Source organism: Brachionichthys hirsutus, chromosome 21 (assembly GCF_040956055.1).
Source record: "Brachionichthys hirsutus isolate HB-005 chromosome 21, CSIRO-AGI_Bhir_v1, whole genome shotgun sequence".
Classification (NCBI taxonomy): domain Eukaryota; kingdom Metazoa; phylum Chordata; class Actinopteri; order Lophiiformes; family Brachionichthyidae; genus Brachionichthys; species Brachionichthys hirsutus.
The window spans coordinates 1,305,591-1,319,485 of record NC_090917.1 but is presented as its reverse complement, the minus strand read 5'-3'; the positions used below and the strand labels follow the sequence as shown (position 1 = coordinate 1,319,485).

General features: G+C 47.2%; 4 protein-coding genes across 4 annotated transcripts; 2 read left to right on the top strand and 2 right to left on the bottom strand.

Moving 5' to 3' along the window:
* Nucleotides 1-2,092: 2,092 nt before the first annotated feature.
* cox7a2l (cytochrome c oxidase subunit 7A2 like) lies at nucleotides 2,093-3,712 on the top strand. Its single transcript, XM_068754493.1, has 3 exons — nucleotides 2,093-2,235; nucleotides 2,829-2,957; nucleotides 3,364-3,712. The coding sequence occupies exons 1-3, from the start codon at nucleotides 2,164-2,166 to the stop codon at nucleotides 3,502-3,504; spliced, it is 342 nt and encodes a 113-aa protein (XP_068610594.1). The 5' UTR covers nucleotides 2,093-2,163; the 3' UTR covers nucleotides 3,505-3,712.
* A 2,979-nt stretch (nucleotides 3,713-6,691) lies between these two features.
* pigf (phosphatidylinositol glycan anchor biosynthesis, class F) lies at nucleotides 6,692-8,020 on the bottom strand. Its single transcript, XM_068754687.1, has 5 exons — nucleotides 7,793-8,020; nucleotides 7,479-7,570; nucleotides 7,232-7,348; nucleotides 7,044-7,152; nucleotides 6,692-6,926 (listed from the first exon to the last, which is right to left on the bottom strand). Exons 1-5 carry the CDS (start codon nucleotides 8,018-8,020, stop codon nucleotides 6,813-6,815), a joined length of 660 nt encoding a protein of 219 aa, XP_068610788.1. The 3' UTR covers nucleotides 6,692-6,812.
* Nucleotides 8,021-8,384: 364 nt separating this feature from the next.
* On the top strand, nucleotides 8,385-10,133 carry cript (cysteine-rich PDZ-binding protein). Its single transcript, XM_068754641.1, has 5 exons — nucleotides 8,385-8,528; nucleotides 8,676-8,741; nucleotides 9,066-9,120; nucleotides 9,234-9,337; nucleotides 9,923-10,133. The coding sequence occupies exons 1-5, from the start codon at nucleotides 8,513-8,515 to the stop codon at nucleotides 9,985-9,987; spliced, it is 306 nt and encodes a 101-aa protein (XP_068610742.1). The 5' UTR covers nucleotides 8,385-8,512; the 3' UTR covers nucleotides 9,988-10,133.
* Nucleotides 10,134-10,980: 847 nt separating this feature from the next.
* gch2 (GTP cyclohydrolase 2) lies at nucleotides 10,981-13,451 on the bottom strand. Its single transcript, XM_068754524.1, has 6 exons — nucleotides 13,173-13,451; nucleotides 12,780-12,889; nucleotides 12,637-12,692; nucleotides 12,244-12,275; nucleotides 12,084-12,168; nucleotides 10,981-11,416 (listed from the first exon to the last, which is right to left on the bottom strand). Exons 1-6 carry the CDS (start codon nucleotides 13,447-13,449, stop codon nucleotides 11,287-11,289), a joined length of 690 nt encoding a protein of 229 aa, XP_068610625.1. The 5' UTR covers nucleotides 13,450-13,451; the 3' UTR covers nucleotides 10,981-11,286.
* Between the last annotated feature and the right edge of the window lie 444 nt (nucleotides 13,452-13,895).

The window sequence follows — 13,895 nt, the reverse complement described above, 5'->3', positions numbered from 1 at the left end:
CTTTCTGTGTGAATTTGTACATAACTTAGTAGCCGTGTTGCGTCATCGATGTGCTTTTCAAGTGGCAGAGTCACCGGGGGGGGGGGGGGGGGGGGGTGAAGGATATATAGTTCTTATTTTACTGCCTTCCCTACGGCACGCTATTGTCAGCACATTCGTCAAAGTTAATTTACCCGTATATTTTGCCCACACCTGATTGAAAAACATCAATCAAAACTTTTTCATGAGTCGATGATTGTAAAAAAAACATGTACTCCATGTATGAGCTTTTATAATAAAACTACAAACTGTCTCTAAATCTGGTTAAATTTAGGCTGTTTTTTTCCCCACTCTATTTAAATGTTGATATTGGACTTTAAAGTTCCTCATCTAAAAAAAAAAAAAAACTTTAACTATCCTGGCAGGAGGAAGGTCAAGGGTTCAACTCCATGTTTCCCTCCAGTCTGAGAGGGAGCCTCCTCTCTAGGTGAACTCTAAACTGACCACATGTGATTGGTTTGTATTCCTATGTGGCCCCATGATGACCTGGTGATTTGTCCAAGGTGACCCCACCTCACGCCCGCATCCACCTGGATGAGCTGTTGCAGAAAACGAGCGAATGGATGATCGAAGCCTCACTGTATGACCCGGAGAGGCGCTAAGTGGATAGAGCAATTTATAGGAAGAAGGCTTTTGCGAATTTCTAATGCGATAACAGACTTTACACCTCCATGGGTGGAACATAATGTTCACTGCGAGGAACACCCAAGCCCGCTGGCAAGGGGCACTCATCAGATTCACTCTGGAGCACAGCCGAGTTCATGCAGGTGCCGCTGGAGGAGGAAATGACAAACTACTGCTGCACTCCACTGAGGGATTAGTACAAGATGCGCATAATCAATAAACTCTGAAGGCTGACGCAGTATTCTGAACTCTCTGTCTGTGTGTTTGCATGTTCTCTCTGTCTCTGATTGTTCCATCCTGCATCCTCCCACGGTCCAAAAGCATAAGATAGATGTCAAACTGCTGACTAAATGCCCCATAGGCCATATATGAGCATGAGCCTTTCCGATGCGTGACCAGAATGGTGCCGCCAGGATGTTATCCTCTTGTCCAAATGTCAGCAGCCATGACCCTGGAAAAGGATGAGCAGTTATGGACGGAGGATGGATGACTTTCAGTTGGAAGCAACGGTCTATCGGCCAGTACAAGCACTCAAACCAAAAAAAAGGCACAAACGTGCCTCTGTAATAGAGAAACATGAAATTAAACATCTTGCTTTTCAACAAGTATGGATGTATGAATTTATCAAAGGTTTAAGGTCTAATCAGGATGGAAGTATTTTCTAAAATCAGCTTTCTGACCAAAGGATGATTTTGAGGCTGAATTTAGCCTGAGGGTAAAAACGGCTGACAGAGTTTGGGTTGAAAAATGACTGATACCCGCACTGCATGTAATTTAGGAAAATTATTTCAGCAATATCTTAATTAAGGCAATTATAATTATCTCCTAAAAAGATACTGGAGCTGCACACCAGTAAATAATGTAACAGACATGAACTTTAGCCATCATTAACAACACATTCTTCCATAAATATTAGATATTTGCCCATTTTATGGTGCACTTTCTGCCATGTGTGATGTAAAAAATTCCTAAATCATTATAATAGCAAACCTTTCAGAGATAATGACTCAATTTTAATATCCAAGGTCACAGATGCCCTCGCAGTCGCTGCTGGAAAAAAGTACATTTGTGCTAATGTGGATAGACCTTAATTGTTATCATAGCAGAATAATATCAAAATAGCCTGAGTACAAATGTGCCTGACATTGTTAAAATAAGCAAAGTGAAGAAAGTAATTATGGGACGCTGATCTCCAAGGCCCCTGCAAGGCATTTGTGGCATTTCATCAAATGGTATCCGGCGGTTTTTGAGATATGGATAGATGGAAGAGAAAAATACAAAAAACATCATCATGTCTCATGATTTTAAGTTCCTTGTTTTTTTTATTTATTCATTATTTATTATTGTGTCATTATTTTAAGCTCCAGAACAGAATTCTGAACAGGCAGACGCGAGCCAGCTAGCTGCTACGTCACTTCCCGCTCGACGGTCGCACCAGGAAGACCTTCACCCGGGAGCTTGTGTTGTGGAGGCAGCGTCTCCCCGTCCTTCAGCCGGAAGATGTACTACAAGCTCGACGGTTTCACGCAGAAACTGACGGGATCCGGTCCCGCGGCCGCCTACACCCCCCAGGTGAGACGAAGAAGCGCCGAGGATGACCTTCACATCGATCCGGTGTGTCCGGTAGCTGCTCGGGGGGGGGGGGGGGGGGGGGGTTAAGCTCGCTCCTTAGCAGCACAGCTCGAAGTATAATTACATTTTAATTCATGAACGCTGCGTCGGTTCCGTGATTTGTTTTCACCCCCCCCCCCCCATGTTAATCTAAACTTCCATTCAGCTATTTAATTATCCAGTTGCGTCGTTTAAAGTCATCGCTTTCATCAAATAATGAAGCGATTTAACATTAAAGGCTGATAATCCAGGTAGACGCGGTGACCTTTGTTTGTAAATGTAATTACCTTTTCTTTTTTTTTTCCATTGCTGCCTTATCGCTCAACCTTTACGTGACCTTTATCCTGAAATGTGAATCTTATGCGACTTTACAGCGACCCCCCCCCCCCCCCCCCATAACACCTGCCAGATGTGGCCCCTTTTAATTAATGGCATTAAGATGCTAAACTACGCGTCCAGTATTTGACTCATTACTGCCTCCCTCCGGTTGAAAACGAGCAGGTTAGATAATCAACTTGTCTCTAGTAATCCGAAGCTTGTTTTTCTTTTTTTAGGGGCTGAGGTCGGGCGTGCCGGCAGAGTCCCCGGCCATGATCTTTGCAACGCCCACCAAAGTGGCGTCGGAAGCCACGGTGGGGTACGCGGGATCAAACAGAGTTCCCGAACTCCAGAAGTTGTTCCAGGTATGAACGCCGATTGTTGTCTGAGTAAATCGGCTTTTATCTTTTTGAAGAAAGCTTTCAGAATGAGGCCTCTGATGGGTCAAACGGAGTCTGAAGACTGAAGATTTCTTAGGATAAACACGTTGGCTCGCATTTGGAAACTCAGGCCTTTCAAAGCGGCAGTTTTTTTGGGGGGGGGAGAAAAAGCTTAAATAAATTTGAGGACTTTTGGTTTCTCCCTGAAACAGTTTGTGAAGAAAATCGATCGCGAAGTTTAGTTTGAAAACGGGGCGGTGAAGGGGAGTAAACCCGATAAGTTCTTAGAGGAACACGGTGTTCAGTGTGTTGAGCCTAAACAGGAAGCTGCCGTGAATGCTTCGCACACGCTAACTTCCCTTTCCCCTAATCCTACTTCCTCGTCTCTCAGAAGTCAGACGGTATCCCCATCCATCTGAAGCGTGGCGTTCCCGACAGGCTGCTCTACCGCACCACCATGGCGCTCACGGTGGGAGGCGCTCTCTACTGTCTGGTGGCGCTTTACTTTGCCGCCCAGCCCAGCAATCGGTGACCGACACGAGTCTTCGCCCGTCGCCCCTGACCGGCCCGCCGCGGGACTTTGTCCGCTCACCTTTCTGCCCTCGCCACGCCAGCTCTTGGGACTTTTACACGAGAATCGCTGTCAGAACGTCGCACACGCCACTTGTAACGTGACGCCTGTCTTCTCTGTCGAAAAAGATGTGCAATTTAATAAATTTGAACGGGAATCAAAGGTAAAAGGGGAATGGCTTGCTCCTTTGTGTTTGCCCTTAAGCGTTAGCCCCTCAGTGCTCAGGTAAAAGTGGAGGGTGGGTGGCCCGCCCACCCAGTGTAACCGGGTCTGTCTGTCAAGGTCATAGAATCTTGTCCTCGTTACTAGATTGAGACCATGCTGTCTGAATCGGACGTGCGCGGAGTCCTTCCAGATGTTCCCGGTGTCTTGGGAAGGTTTGCGCTGCCAAAACATGCTAATCAAAGTGACGGATGCACGGACATCATGTACGAAACTACCGACCGACCGACCGGGGGGGGGGGGGCTTCATCTGGCTCGGTAGCTACAAATACCAAATAAGCGTAGACGCTTGTTCGTGCTCACGAGCCGCCCAGACTTGTTGCAGAAAGCGTGTTTGTGTGAAAGCCTAATGGAGACACCCTGTCTGGAACACGGATGCTGCTCACTTGGCTGAAGCACCGTCTCGTACAGTATTTAAATGTGTGGGCCTCCGGGGTGATGTCGGATGCTTCGCGCCGGGCTCGGAGGGACCCAGAATGTTGGCAGGCCCACGCCGAGCTGCGTGAAGCGCTGGGGATGACGTTCATCTGCGTCTTTCCTTCTGTTGTGCACGGCCCGTTTTTCTTTAGCCTTATGCACGCGCGCAGCGCAAAGCCGGCGCGCAATGAGGGGCAAGCGCCAACGCACGCAAGTCTCCCACCGATGCAGTTGTCATTTTTTTTACACCCACTCTGTCCAAGTAGTCCAAATGTCCGCCCATCTGTGCGTCCACGGGCGCGCTTGCTGGTGGAACGAGGTGTGGTCGGGCCCATTAAGCAGCAGGGAGGGAGCTAACAACTCTGCTCTGGTCGTCCCTTCATCGCAAAATCAATACCCAATGCCCTGAGGGACACCCTATGCTGAAGAAATGGCTGTTACTGTTGATGAATAAATAATCGCAGCTGCTCAAAATATTCATTACGGCTGCCACATAAACAGTCGCTGTCGGTTTTATTGCCTAAAAAACGCGGGATCTCGGCGCTACGGATGGATCTCCGTGTCACACGACGGCTGCGTTACGGTGCAGAATTAATTTATCGTATAACGTGGCAAATAAATAACGTAAGCGCGTCATTTCGAAAAGACGAGCTCCACGCTTCCGCGATGAAAGCGGATTCAATAGGAGAAACTCAACCTTGTGCCACAAAATTCAATCAAGGTTTCCCTATTTAAAGTGTTCCCAGTGGTTGTAATTGATTGTTGCCGTGGCAACGCGGCTCAGGGACAGGAGCGGGTTGTTTTATACGGTTGATTATCTGTTCTTTATTTCAACGCAACTTTCCGGCGAGCGTGAAATATTAATTCCGGCTCCGCAGGCCGATTTGAATCCAGCGTTTGGTCTTCAGTTGCTTTATAGAATGTTCGGCGTTAGAAGATCGAAGTCGTGAAGGAATTTCAGTTTTCCTCAAGAGATTAATTAAAACCTTCTACTTCATTGTTAGCATTTAATTGCTATTGATCAACATGTCGATCTTCCTTTCTTGGCGTGTCGTTTCTACGTCGGTCGGCGGTTTCCTAGCGACCAGCATCACGCCGTGACTATGTAGTCTTCTTAAACGTTATTTTTTATTTGTGGACTCAAAGTCCACATTTAAAATCAGTGTTTGGCCGTTTGGAGCTGGAAGTGTCCGGTGGGGGGGGTTATCGGGCCTAGCTGGCTGCGGCAGGCTGTACAACCGAGATGATGGAGAAGCAGGGCGGAGGACGAGCCCGATCGTGCTTTTCACTTTGATTCAATGCCTCTCTTGGAATGCATTGATTGATTAATGCAGGGTTCGTTTTGATCACAGAGAGCAAGAGGGTGCATCTCTATTCGCCGCTCACAACTCGGCCTTCGGGTGAACAAGGCAAAAATCCTGGCGGGGGGGGGGAGTGTTGGGGCGTGACAAATTACCTCTCCTCACAACGCCCCGTGACAATAGCACAGCCTGACAACAAATAATGAATAAATAAAATGCCCTGAGATTGGACGAGGAGAGCCATTTGTGAAGCGGCAGCTTTTGTCACAGAGGAGGCGACCGCAAGTGGGTTTGAGAGCGTGAACAAAGCGACTCCATTCACGTTCCTGCCTGATGAAAACACCTCAGGGGACGAGAGACACCCCCCCCCCCTCCCTGTCTCAAACCCAAATGATAGCTCGCTTGAAAATACACAAACAGTTTGATTAAACCTTTTCATTGGGACCGAGGAGGAAAATAGACCCGTGTGGAGAGTCTATGTAGGTTCCTCTAGCAGCTTCGCAATGCCCCCCCCTTCCGCTATTTAAAAAAAAAGACATTTAATGTTTCTCCCTCTTTTCCCTGACAACCTCGCACAAGAACTCAAACACAAATTGTCCACCAATCAGCAAAGATGATGCATAAATACTCAAGTTGCATCACAAGAGTCTAAACCTCTTAAAAATCATCCCTCATTTGCGTTGTGCACGGAGGAAGGGATGTGGGCGGCGTGAAAAGGAGGGGAAATGAATGTCCCTAAAATCAAAATGAACGCCCGGGGGATGCGAAAGTAGGGAATGAAAATGAGAGCTGATGTGTGGAAATAGAATCGGAGCGAGATTAATGGTTGTTTAAAGAGGAACAGTTTTCATCAGTAGTCGGCTTCAGGTGCAGCAGGTGTGTGTGTGCGCGCGTGCATGTGTGTGTGTGTGCGTGCAGGTACACTTTGTAGACCTTCCTTAGCTTTCTAACGTTCCTTCCTCACGACTCTTTCCATCAACGGCCACACAACCAAAGCACGGATAACTTTGTGTTAGTTCTCAAATGATGAGGCCTTTCTCGTTTAGCCCTTGTGCTGCACGGACGTGATCCAACAGCGCCCCCTGCAGGATTGATCATGCACGAACAAAATCACGAATGTTTGGGGGGAAAAAATGTAATTGTGTTCCTAAACTTTAAATTTTAAAAAATCCACATACAAACAAAAAAGTGACAGAAGCAATGCTTTATTCAGGTAAAAATATCTTCAGATATCAGAGGCAGCTTACAAAATATATGTACAAAATAAAGCCACCCAAACGGACCGAACGCTCCCTATAAGTAGTGAGGACGACAGTGCGAGGAAGACGATCACTTGCACTTGTATGTGAGCTGCTTGCGGTGGTAGTGAATCCACAGAGGAGCAGCAGCGAGCCCGGTCAGGAAACCGATGGTGGAACCCAGGCTGCAGGAGATGGGCCAAACCTGCGAGGAGCAAGACGGCGCCGTTTGCTCATGACCGCAGAGGTGTCGTTAAAAAAAAATGCACGATGTCAAACCTCGCAAAATGAAAGTGTCGGAAAGCAATCTGGGTGCGCTGACCTGCCAAGGCCTGTCCCAGTCCAGAGGTATAGGGAAGGCTCCCAGCCAGGCCCCGACCACCGTGCAGGCGACTGTAATCTGCAGACCGGTGTCCCACACCGACATCGCCCTGGAAGCAGAGACGGAACAAAGCGTGTGGAGCGTAACGCAGAAGGACGGCAGCGTCGGGAGGAGATTTTTAGGCTCACCCGTGTCGACTGAACACTCGGATCCAGGCCTGGACGTTGGGGCCAAGGACGCAGAGACACCTCAGCGTGGTTAGAGATGTCAGCAGAACAGCGAGCGAGAACGTCTCCAGAGCGGAGCTGGGGAGGACGAGAGACCGGAGGGACAGTTTTAAAAACACTAATACTCTTTTGGATGCCAAGGCGAGCAGCAATCCATCGATCCAATCAGGTACAGGGCACGGGGTGGGGGGTGTCACCAGCTACTTACTCAATCAGCGGAGCTCCATAGAGAACCACCACAGCGTGGAAGAACAAGCAGGACAGGAAGAAGTACAGACAGTAACGGAACAATCTGGACAGCTGCAGGGGGGAAGAAAAACAAGAGAATTATGATTAATAATCCTGTGAAAGTAAAATAAAAGAAGCAACAGGGGGACAGTAGCGGTCCATGAGGAGGAGGATTACTGCTGCGATCAATGGTGATTAGATCGGATGATCAATAGTTCCTAGGACCACTGAGATAAGTCAACAATAAATAAATAAAAATGTTATGCTAACAGTAGCAACCGTCACAAGCACAACCTTGTGTCCCAGTGAGTTCCTCTTGGTGGGCGGTGCGACGCCGAGCAGCCAGAAGACGGCGACGCTGACCGCGACGACCGCGCCGGACACCGAGTAGAGCCACGACAGGTGAGTGCCGTACACGGAAAAGCCTGGGACGAGGACGGCAGGTAGGACGGTCGCCATGAATACCGAGGCGGCGATGATGGCGTGCGTGGACGCCATGGCCCTGATCTCACGGTCCCACATTTTCTAATACTATCTTTGTACACGATGTAAACTAAAACAAATGACGAAATACGAATGAAATACTTCAGAAGGTTAATTTAACAGCGGACATGGAGAGCAGATGAAGTCCGTTGGGTAAATGTATCAGTACTTCTTCCGCAAACATCACGGAAGCGACGAGCACTTCCGCTTCGACTTCACAATTAAAGTATTACTATTTTTTAGTCCACCCTAATATATTAACGTACAGGAAAATGCGTTTTATTTTGTAGGCGTATTTCTGACCATTCGCGGAAGTCGATACGCGTCATCGGTGCCAAAGTAAACGGACGGTAATATCAGCCAATGAGAATAGAACCTGATTTGCCTTTTGACCAATCAAAACCGTTGTGAAGCGGAAAAATAGAGGACGACGACCGGAAGTTTACAAGCGCTAGCCGAGCAAGCTAAGGTTAGCTAAGATACTGTTTGTGACGAACCACCAAAAAAGCACCGATTTAAAACACATCAAAGATGGTTTGCGAAAAATGTAGGTGTCACATTGTTCAAATAAATACAGTACTGTCTTAAATGTTACTATGCGCGGCTATTGTAGCGGCAGTCGCCACTAGCTGACGACTAGTTGTTTTAATTTTGTTAATTTTTCATAGGAAAATGTATTTACTTGTCTTTACAGGTGAGAAGAAGCTCGGTAAAGTCATCACACCTGATACCTGGAAGGATGGAGCACGGAATACAACAGGTGAATTTAGGACGGATTCAGATACAACAGCTTTGACTGCGTACTGATTAAACCTACTACTAATAATGAGTTAAGTTAAACTAATTTGAGTGACTACATTATGATTTAAAAGTTAAATCCATAATATTGTGCGTGCCAATCAGGTGCTCAGTGGTTAAAAAAATAAATAAAATTGAATTGTTTTTACCATCAAGACTTCAGATTTCCCAAATGGATGTATCCTAAATCTGTGACCTGTATTTACACATCATAAATACTATTATGCCTGATATGATGATATTCATTTATTTTTAGCTCATTAAATTTCTTTCTGCTTTCCCACAGAGGGCGGCGGGCGCAAGCTGAACGAAAACAAGCTCTTGACTTCGAAGAAAGCCAGGTGACTAGCGCTCTAAAGCTTTACGTCAAAGTGTGATTTGATCGTTCATCTATGAATAATTGCTATCATTGTCTCGCAAAGGAAAGTCACACGTCACGCATCTCCCTTTTCAGGTTCGACCCTTACAGCAAGACGGGATTCGCCACCTGCAGGATCTGCAAGAGTTCAGTCCACCAGTCGGGATCACACTACTGTCAGGGCTGCGCCTACAAGAAAGGTACAAACGCACCGCGCTGGGCTAGACGCTTCGCAATAGTAGCGCCGTGGGAAACGATTGAACCGAAGTCTTATCCGGGGTAATGAAGACACTGTTCCTGAACAAATATGTTGGTCTGCATCGTTGGGTATATCACCAGAAGTGAAAGAGAAATGCTAATTCTTTAATTACCTCAGTATGCTCACATGCGAAGAACATATTTATTCATATTCATGCGGGCACATTCGCACAGAAGACACGCGAGGGAGGGCGGAGTCTACCCGAGCAGGTTCGGTTTGAGTCGGCCCGCAGCGTGCGTGTTTTCTTTTTTGCTTTGTTCTCTTTATCAAGAATCAAGAAATGTTTATTGTCATTCAGACACTCTCATGCACGAACGAAAAACAGCACTCAGGTCCCAGCTCGAGGCGCACAACAAACAGTCACCACAAACAGACACACATTCATTCAACTTAAAACTAAATATATATAAAAAGCTCTTAGCTCTTAGGCGTGGATCCAAAAGAAAGGCAGCAGTACTACTACTGGAAAAATACAACAATAACTTACGGGTTCAGCCCGCTAGTGACGCTGCTCCTCTCTCGACAGGAATCTGTGCCATGTGCGGGAGGAAAGTGCTGGACACCAAGAACTACAAGCAGACATCCGTGTGACGGCGAGCTGCGGTGTGCGACCGTTGTGTCTAAACAGAACCCCAGTTCCTCATCCCAAGGCGTCATCACTTGTTTTATGTTTAAAATTCTGTACTTTAGAGTGTGTAATATATCGGCTGTTCCATTTTTGAGAGAATTAAAGCATTTCGTATATGACTTCACTCGCCTGCGGCTTTAAAACTGATGCACCCGCACAATCCTGGACCGGTCAACATTTCGTGTTGCAACACTGTCGTGTTTTGTTGTTGTGGTGCATTCAGGTGCTTCACTTCAAAACAACACAAATAAGCATACACAAACAAATACATGTGTATGTGGCTCTATGTACACAACTGCTCCTGTTACCCCCCCCACCCCCCACCCCTGAGTGAGGCGTTGTACAGAGTGATGTCCTGAGGGACGGCGGACTTCTTCAGTCTATTTGTCCTGTACTTGGGAAGCAGCAGTCTTTGAACAGGCTCTTCTGGTTCCTGTTGACGGCGTGCAGAGGGTGACTGACGGTGTCCATAATGTCCAACAGGTTCTTTTTCAGTGTCCTGTCCTCAACCAGCGTAACCAGACAGTCCGGTTTCATACCAACCACAGAGCCAGGTCCATTTAATTCATCCAAAAACAAAGGGGGACATAGGTCCTCATGGACCGGTACAACCAGTTTCTGCAGACACAGGCCACGTCCAGCCTGTCCCCGGCATGCATTGTATTATTATACCCAGAGATCGCGTGAGTCATTGCCAGTTAGCTTTTCTACAGACTTTGACAGGTCACAGAATCACAATCTCTCCGGTACGTTGGGTTCTGTCCAACTTCCTGTGAGGCGCAATTGTTCCTTTTTTTTTTTGGTCGCTAACGACGTGGTCAACGAGCTGCTAAAGCCATGCATGAGAATCACACAGTTACTCACGAGGTCAGCTTGGTCGCATTTGAAGTCATCAATTTTTTTCTCCAGTGGCGAATGAGAACAAAAGTGGAGTCACAACTGGTCTTACATTTCGTTCGTTTTAATTCAGGCATCGAGGCACACGATACGGTTGTCGTCGCTATAAATCAAGAATCCATTTAGCACCTCATTAATTCTTCTCTTTCGACTGCAGATATATTATGATGTGTGTCATCAAAGCTATCCGTAAGACAATTATAGGTTGAGATTTTAGCACAATGTTGCAATATAAATCAAAAGCATCAAACCAAAGGCACCTAAGAATGTGCATTGTAAAGTTCTGCTTGCAGCAGGACTGAGATCTCCCAGCCTGGAGATGATCGTGTTTCCTGCTTCCGGTCGGATGCGGCTCCACCGGAGTTTTAGGGTCGCTGGGAAAGGGCCAGGAACTCTTCCCGGGTTTTGGGGTCATCGAGGTAAACTCCCAGCATGGTGCTCGTCACCGTGCGACTGTTGATCTTCTGGACGCCCCGCATGACCATACACATGTGTCTGCAAACACACACACACACACACACACACACAAATAAAGATGTCAAGGAACAGGACAAATAATAAAAAAATAAAATAAACATCCTTCCTTTGATTTTTCATCTGTAACAATTCAGACTTTAGATTCATTTTATTGCCAATTTTGATAGATGTTTGAGGATAGAGGGAAGTTGAGAATCCATTTCTCTCGCTCCAGAATAAACACAAAACAACAACTATGTACGGGTAAAAAAAAAAGATCAGAGCAAAATAAAAGAATAGAAATGTACCGGTAATAATCCTTTAACGATAGGATGACTGCGATGTCTTTTAAGGGTGAATATATCTCCCAACGAGCTGCAGTTTCTACTAGAAGCTCCAGTTTTGTTTTGTTTTTCGTCAGCGTTAATGTCTTCTGGCATGGAAATAAAAGCGGATGAAAACAAGCAGACCCCTGCGTCACTGATGAAATTACATGGAATTAAAAGATTAAAATGGAGAGTCAACAATTGCGGCCAGAAGAATTGTTCCTTTGTTCCGTGTACACAGAGAATATCGGTTCAGAATGAGAGCTGGGAACGGCTGCTTGTGCTACTTTTCCCCAAAAAATAAATAAAGGAAACATGATTGTGCTCATTTTTCTTGCAGTCATCAGGCAGTGTGTGTGTGTGTGTGTGTGTGTACTTACACCGCCTCAATAACCACAGCTACACCTAACGGCTGCAGGGCGTCTGATATTCCAGTGGCTATCTGTTTGGTGAGACGCTCTTGAACTGAAAGGAACAAAACCACCTGACAGTCAGACGTTTCTGTGAGAACAACAAGCGACTCCTCGCACGGTCGCTTACCTTGAAGCCTCCGACTGAAGATCTCCACGATCCTGCAGGAAAACAGAACGACAAGCGAATCAGAGCGAGGATGAAGCCCTCTGACTTATCAATAGACTCTGAACTGCCTCCATCGGTCAAGCCAAACGCTTGTCTGTGGGGCTGGCCCATGGGGGGGGGGGGGGCTGTGATAATAACGGCCGATTCCCACAGGTCGGAAGGGATTTTCTCATCGCTCGAGACCGGACGGAGTCAGATTTTTATCTGTGGGTGCGTTTGATGCGGGGACTAGACCTAAGCCTCCAGGTCAATGCACCGAGATAACAGAAGAATGCAGCCGCCCGGCATTAAATCCAAGGGGGGAGGGGGGCTGGAGTACAGTAGTGTGTGCATGTGTTACCGTGCATGTGTTACCTTGCCAGCTTGCTCAGGCCCAGCACTTTTTTGTTGGGAATATACCCAATATGGACCTGGGGCGGAAGAGAGAGAGAGAGAGAGACAACGGCGGTGAGTAAATATGATGATTGTTGTTCAATGACGCATCATCTTGTGACTACCTTTCCAAAAAAGGGCACCAGGTGATGTTCGCACAGCGAAAACATGTCAATGTCCTTCACGATCACCATCTCATCGTGGTCTTCGTCAAATATGGCGTTGTTCAAGACGTCTGCGGGGGGCAAAAGAACGAAATCGTTTCAGAACATTTTCTCTTCCACGTCGACCGTGGAAAATCTCGCAGGTTTCGGCTTCTTTGCATCATTTTTTTTTACAGATATTTAAAAAAAAAAGGAAGCCAGAGCAGCCAGTATAGGGATTCGAACCCAAGACCTGCTTATGTGAAGCCAGCCGAGTTGAATTGCCATTAATTAGACATCAATCCAAAGTTCCCCTCCCAAACTATACTACTTTGAAGTTGAATCGTCGTCTCGGCGAAATGACGTCAGACTCACCGTCGACGTTTTCGTGGTAACCCTTGGTGAGGAACTGCATGGCCTTGGCGGCGCGCAGCGGCGTGCGCAGCAGCCCCTGCCGATCCACGTCCTCGCCGAGCTCGCGGAGGATGCACGTGTAGGCGCTCTGGAGCGCCGGCAGGCGCGCCTCGTCCTCCCCCTTCTTGCGGGACGTCTCGTGCTTGCGGTGGATGGCGGACTTCTTGGCGGCCAGCTCGCTGAAGCCGTTCGTGGCGTGGAACTCCTCCGCGGCGTCGTTGACTTGGATGCTGCTCATCTTTCTTTTTTCTTTTTTTTTTTTTTTTTAATTAGCCGGAGTGGAACCCAATCTCTGTCCCCACAGCGCGCCGCGTTTATAAACTCTCCACGCACTGACTCGAGCGCACCGGCTTCCCATTGGTCCAAGCGCAATGTACGTCATCGCAACGTGGATAAAAGCGCTCCCTCCCAGTGGATTTTCTACATCCCGTGCGCTTGACGCCCCATCATTGGATCTGAGGTTCGGGTCCTGTTGGTGACAGTCACGTGTTAAAACGCGGCTGGGCTCATGACTTCACGTTGTTGATCCAGCAAAACGGCTCCTAAATCAGCGGCTTAGATTTCGTCACAGAGTTAAGGAGAACAGAGGGATTCTGAAGGTCTCGCATTCTGGCACATTGATATGCCTCAATTTTCGTCCTTTCCGCATCAGCTCACGGTCAAATGACAAAGAAATAAAAATCC

Excerpts from the sequence above, each read along its gene's own strand:
- cox7a2l (XM_068754493.1), top strand. The coding sequence starts at position 2,164 with ATGTACTACAAGCTCGACGGTTTCACGCAGAAACTGACGGGATCCGGT. Across the intron at positions 2,236-2,828 it reads CGGCCGCCTACACCCCCCAG|GGGCTGAGGTCGGGCGTGCC; the intron begins GTGAGACGAAGA and ends TTCTTTTTTTAG. Across the intron at positions 2,958-3,363 it reads AACTCCAGAAGTTGTTCCAG|AAGTCAGACGGTATCCCCAT; the intron begins GTATGAACGCCG and ends CTCGTCTCTCAG.
- pigf (XM_068754687.1), bottom strand. The coding sequence starts at position 8,020 with ATGTGGGACCGTGAGATCAGGGCCATGGCGTCCACGCACGCCATCATC. Across the intron at positions 7,571-7,792 it reads GGAACTCACTGGGACACAAG|CTGTCCAGATTGTTCCGTTA; the intron begins GTTGTGCTTGTG and ends TCCCCCCTGCAG. Across the intron at positions 6,927-7,043 it reads ACTGGGACAGGCCTTGGCAG|GTTTGGCCCATCTCCTGCAG; the intron begins GTCAGCGCACCC and ends TGCTCCTCGCAG.
- cript (XM_068754641.1), top strand. Across the intron at positions 8,742-9,065 it reads TGGAGCACGGAATACAACAG|AGGGCGGCGGGCGCAAGCTG; the intron begins GTGAATTTAGGA and ends GCTTTCCCACAG. Across the intron at positions 9,338-9,922 it reads GGGCTGCGCCTACAAGAAAG|GAATCTGTGCCATGTGCGGG; the intron begins GTACAAACGCAC and ends CTCTCTCGACAG.
- gch2 (XM_068754524.1), bottom strand. The coding sequence starts at position 13,449 with ATGAGCAGCATCCAAGTCAACGACGCCGCGGAGGAGTTCCACGCCACG. Across the intron at positions 12,890-13,172 it reads TTACCACGAAAACGTCGACG|ACGTCTTGAACAACGCCATA; the intron begins GTGAGTCTGACG and ends TGCCCCCCGCAG. Across the intron at positions 12,276-12,636 it reads GGCCTGAGCAAGCTGGCAAG|GATCGTGGAGATCTTCAGTC; the intron begins GTAACACATGCA and ends GTTTTCCTGCAG.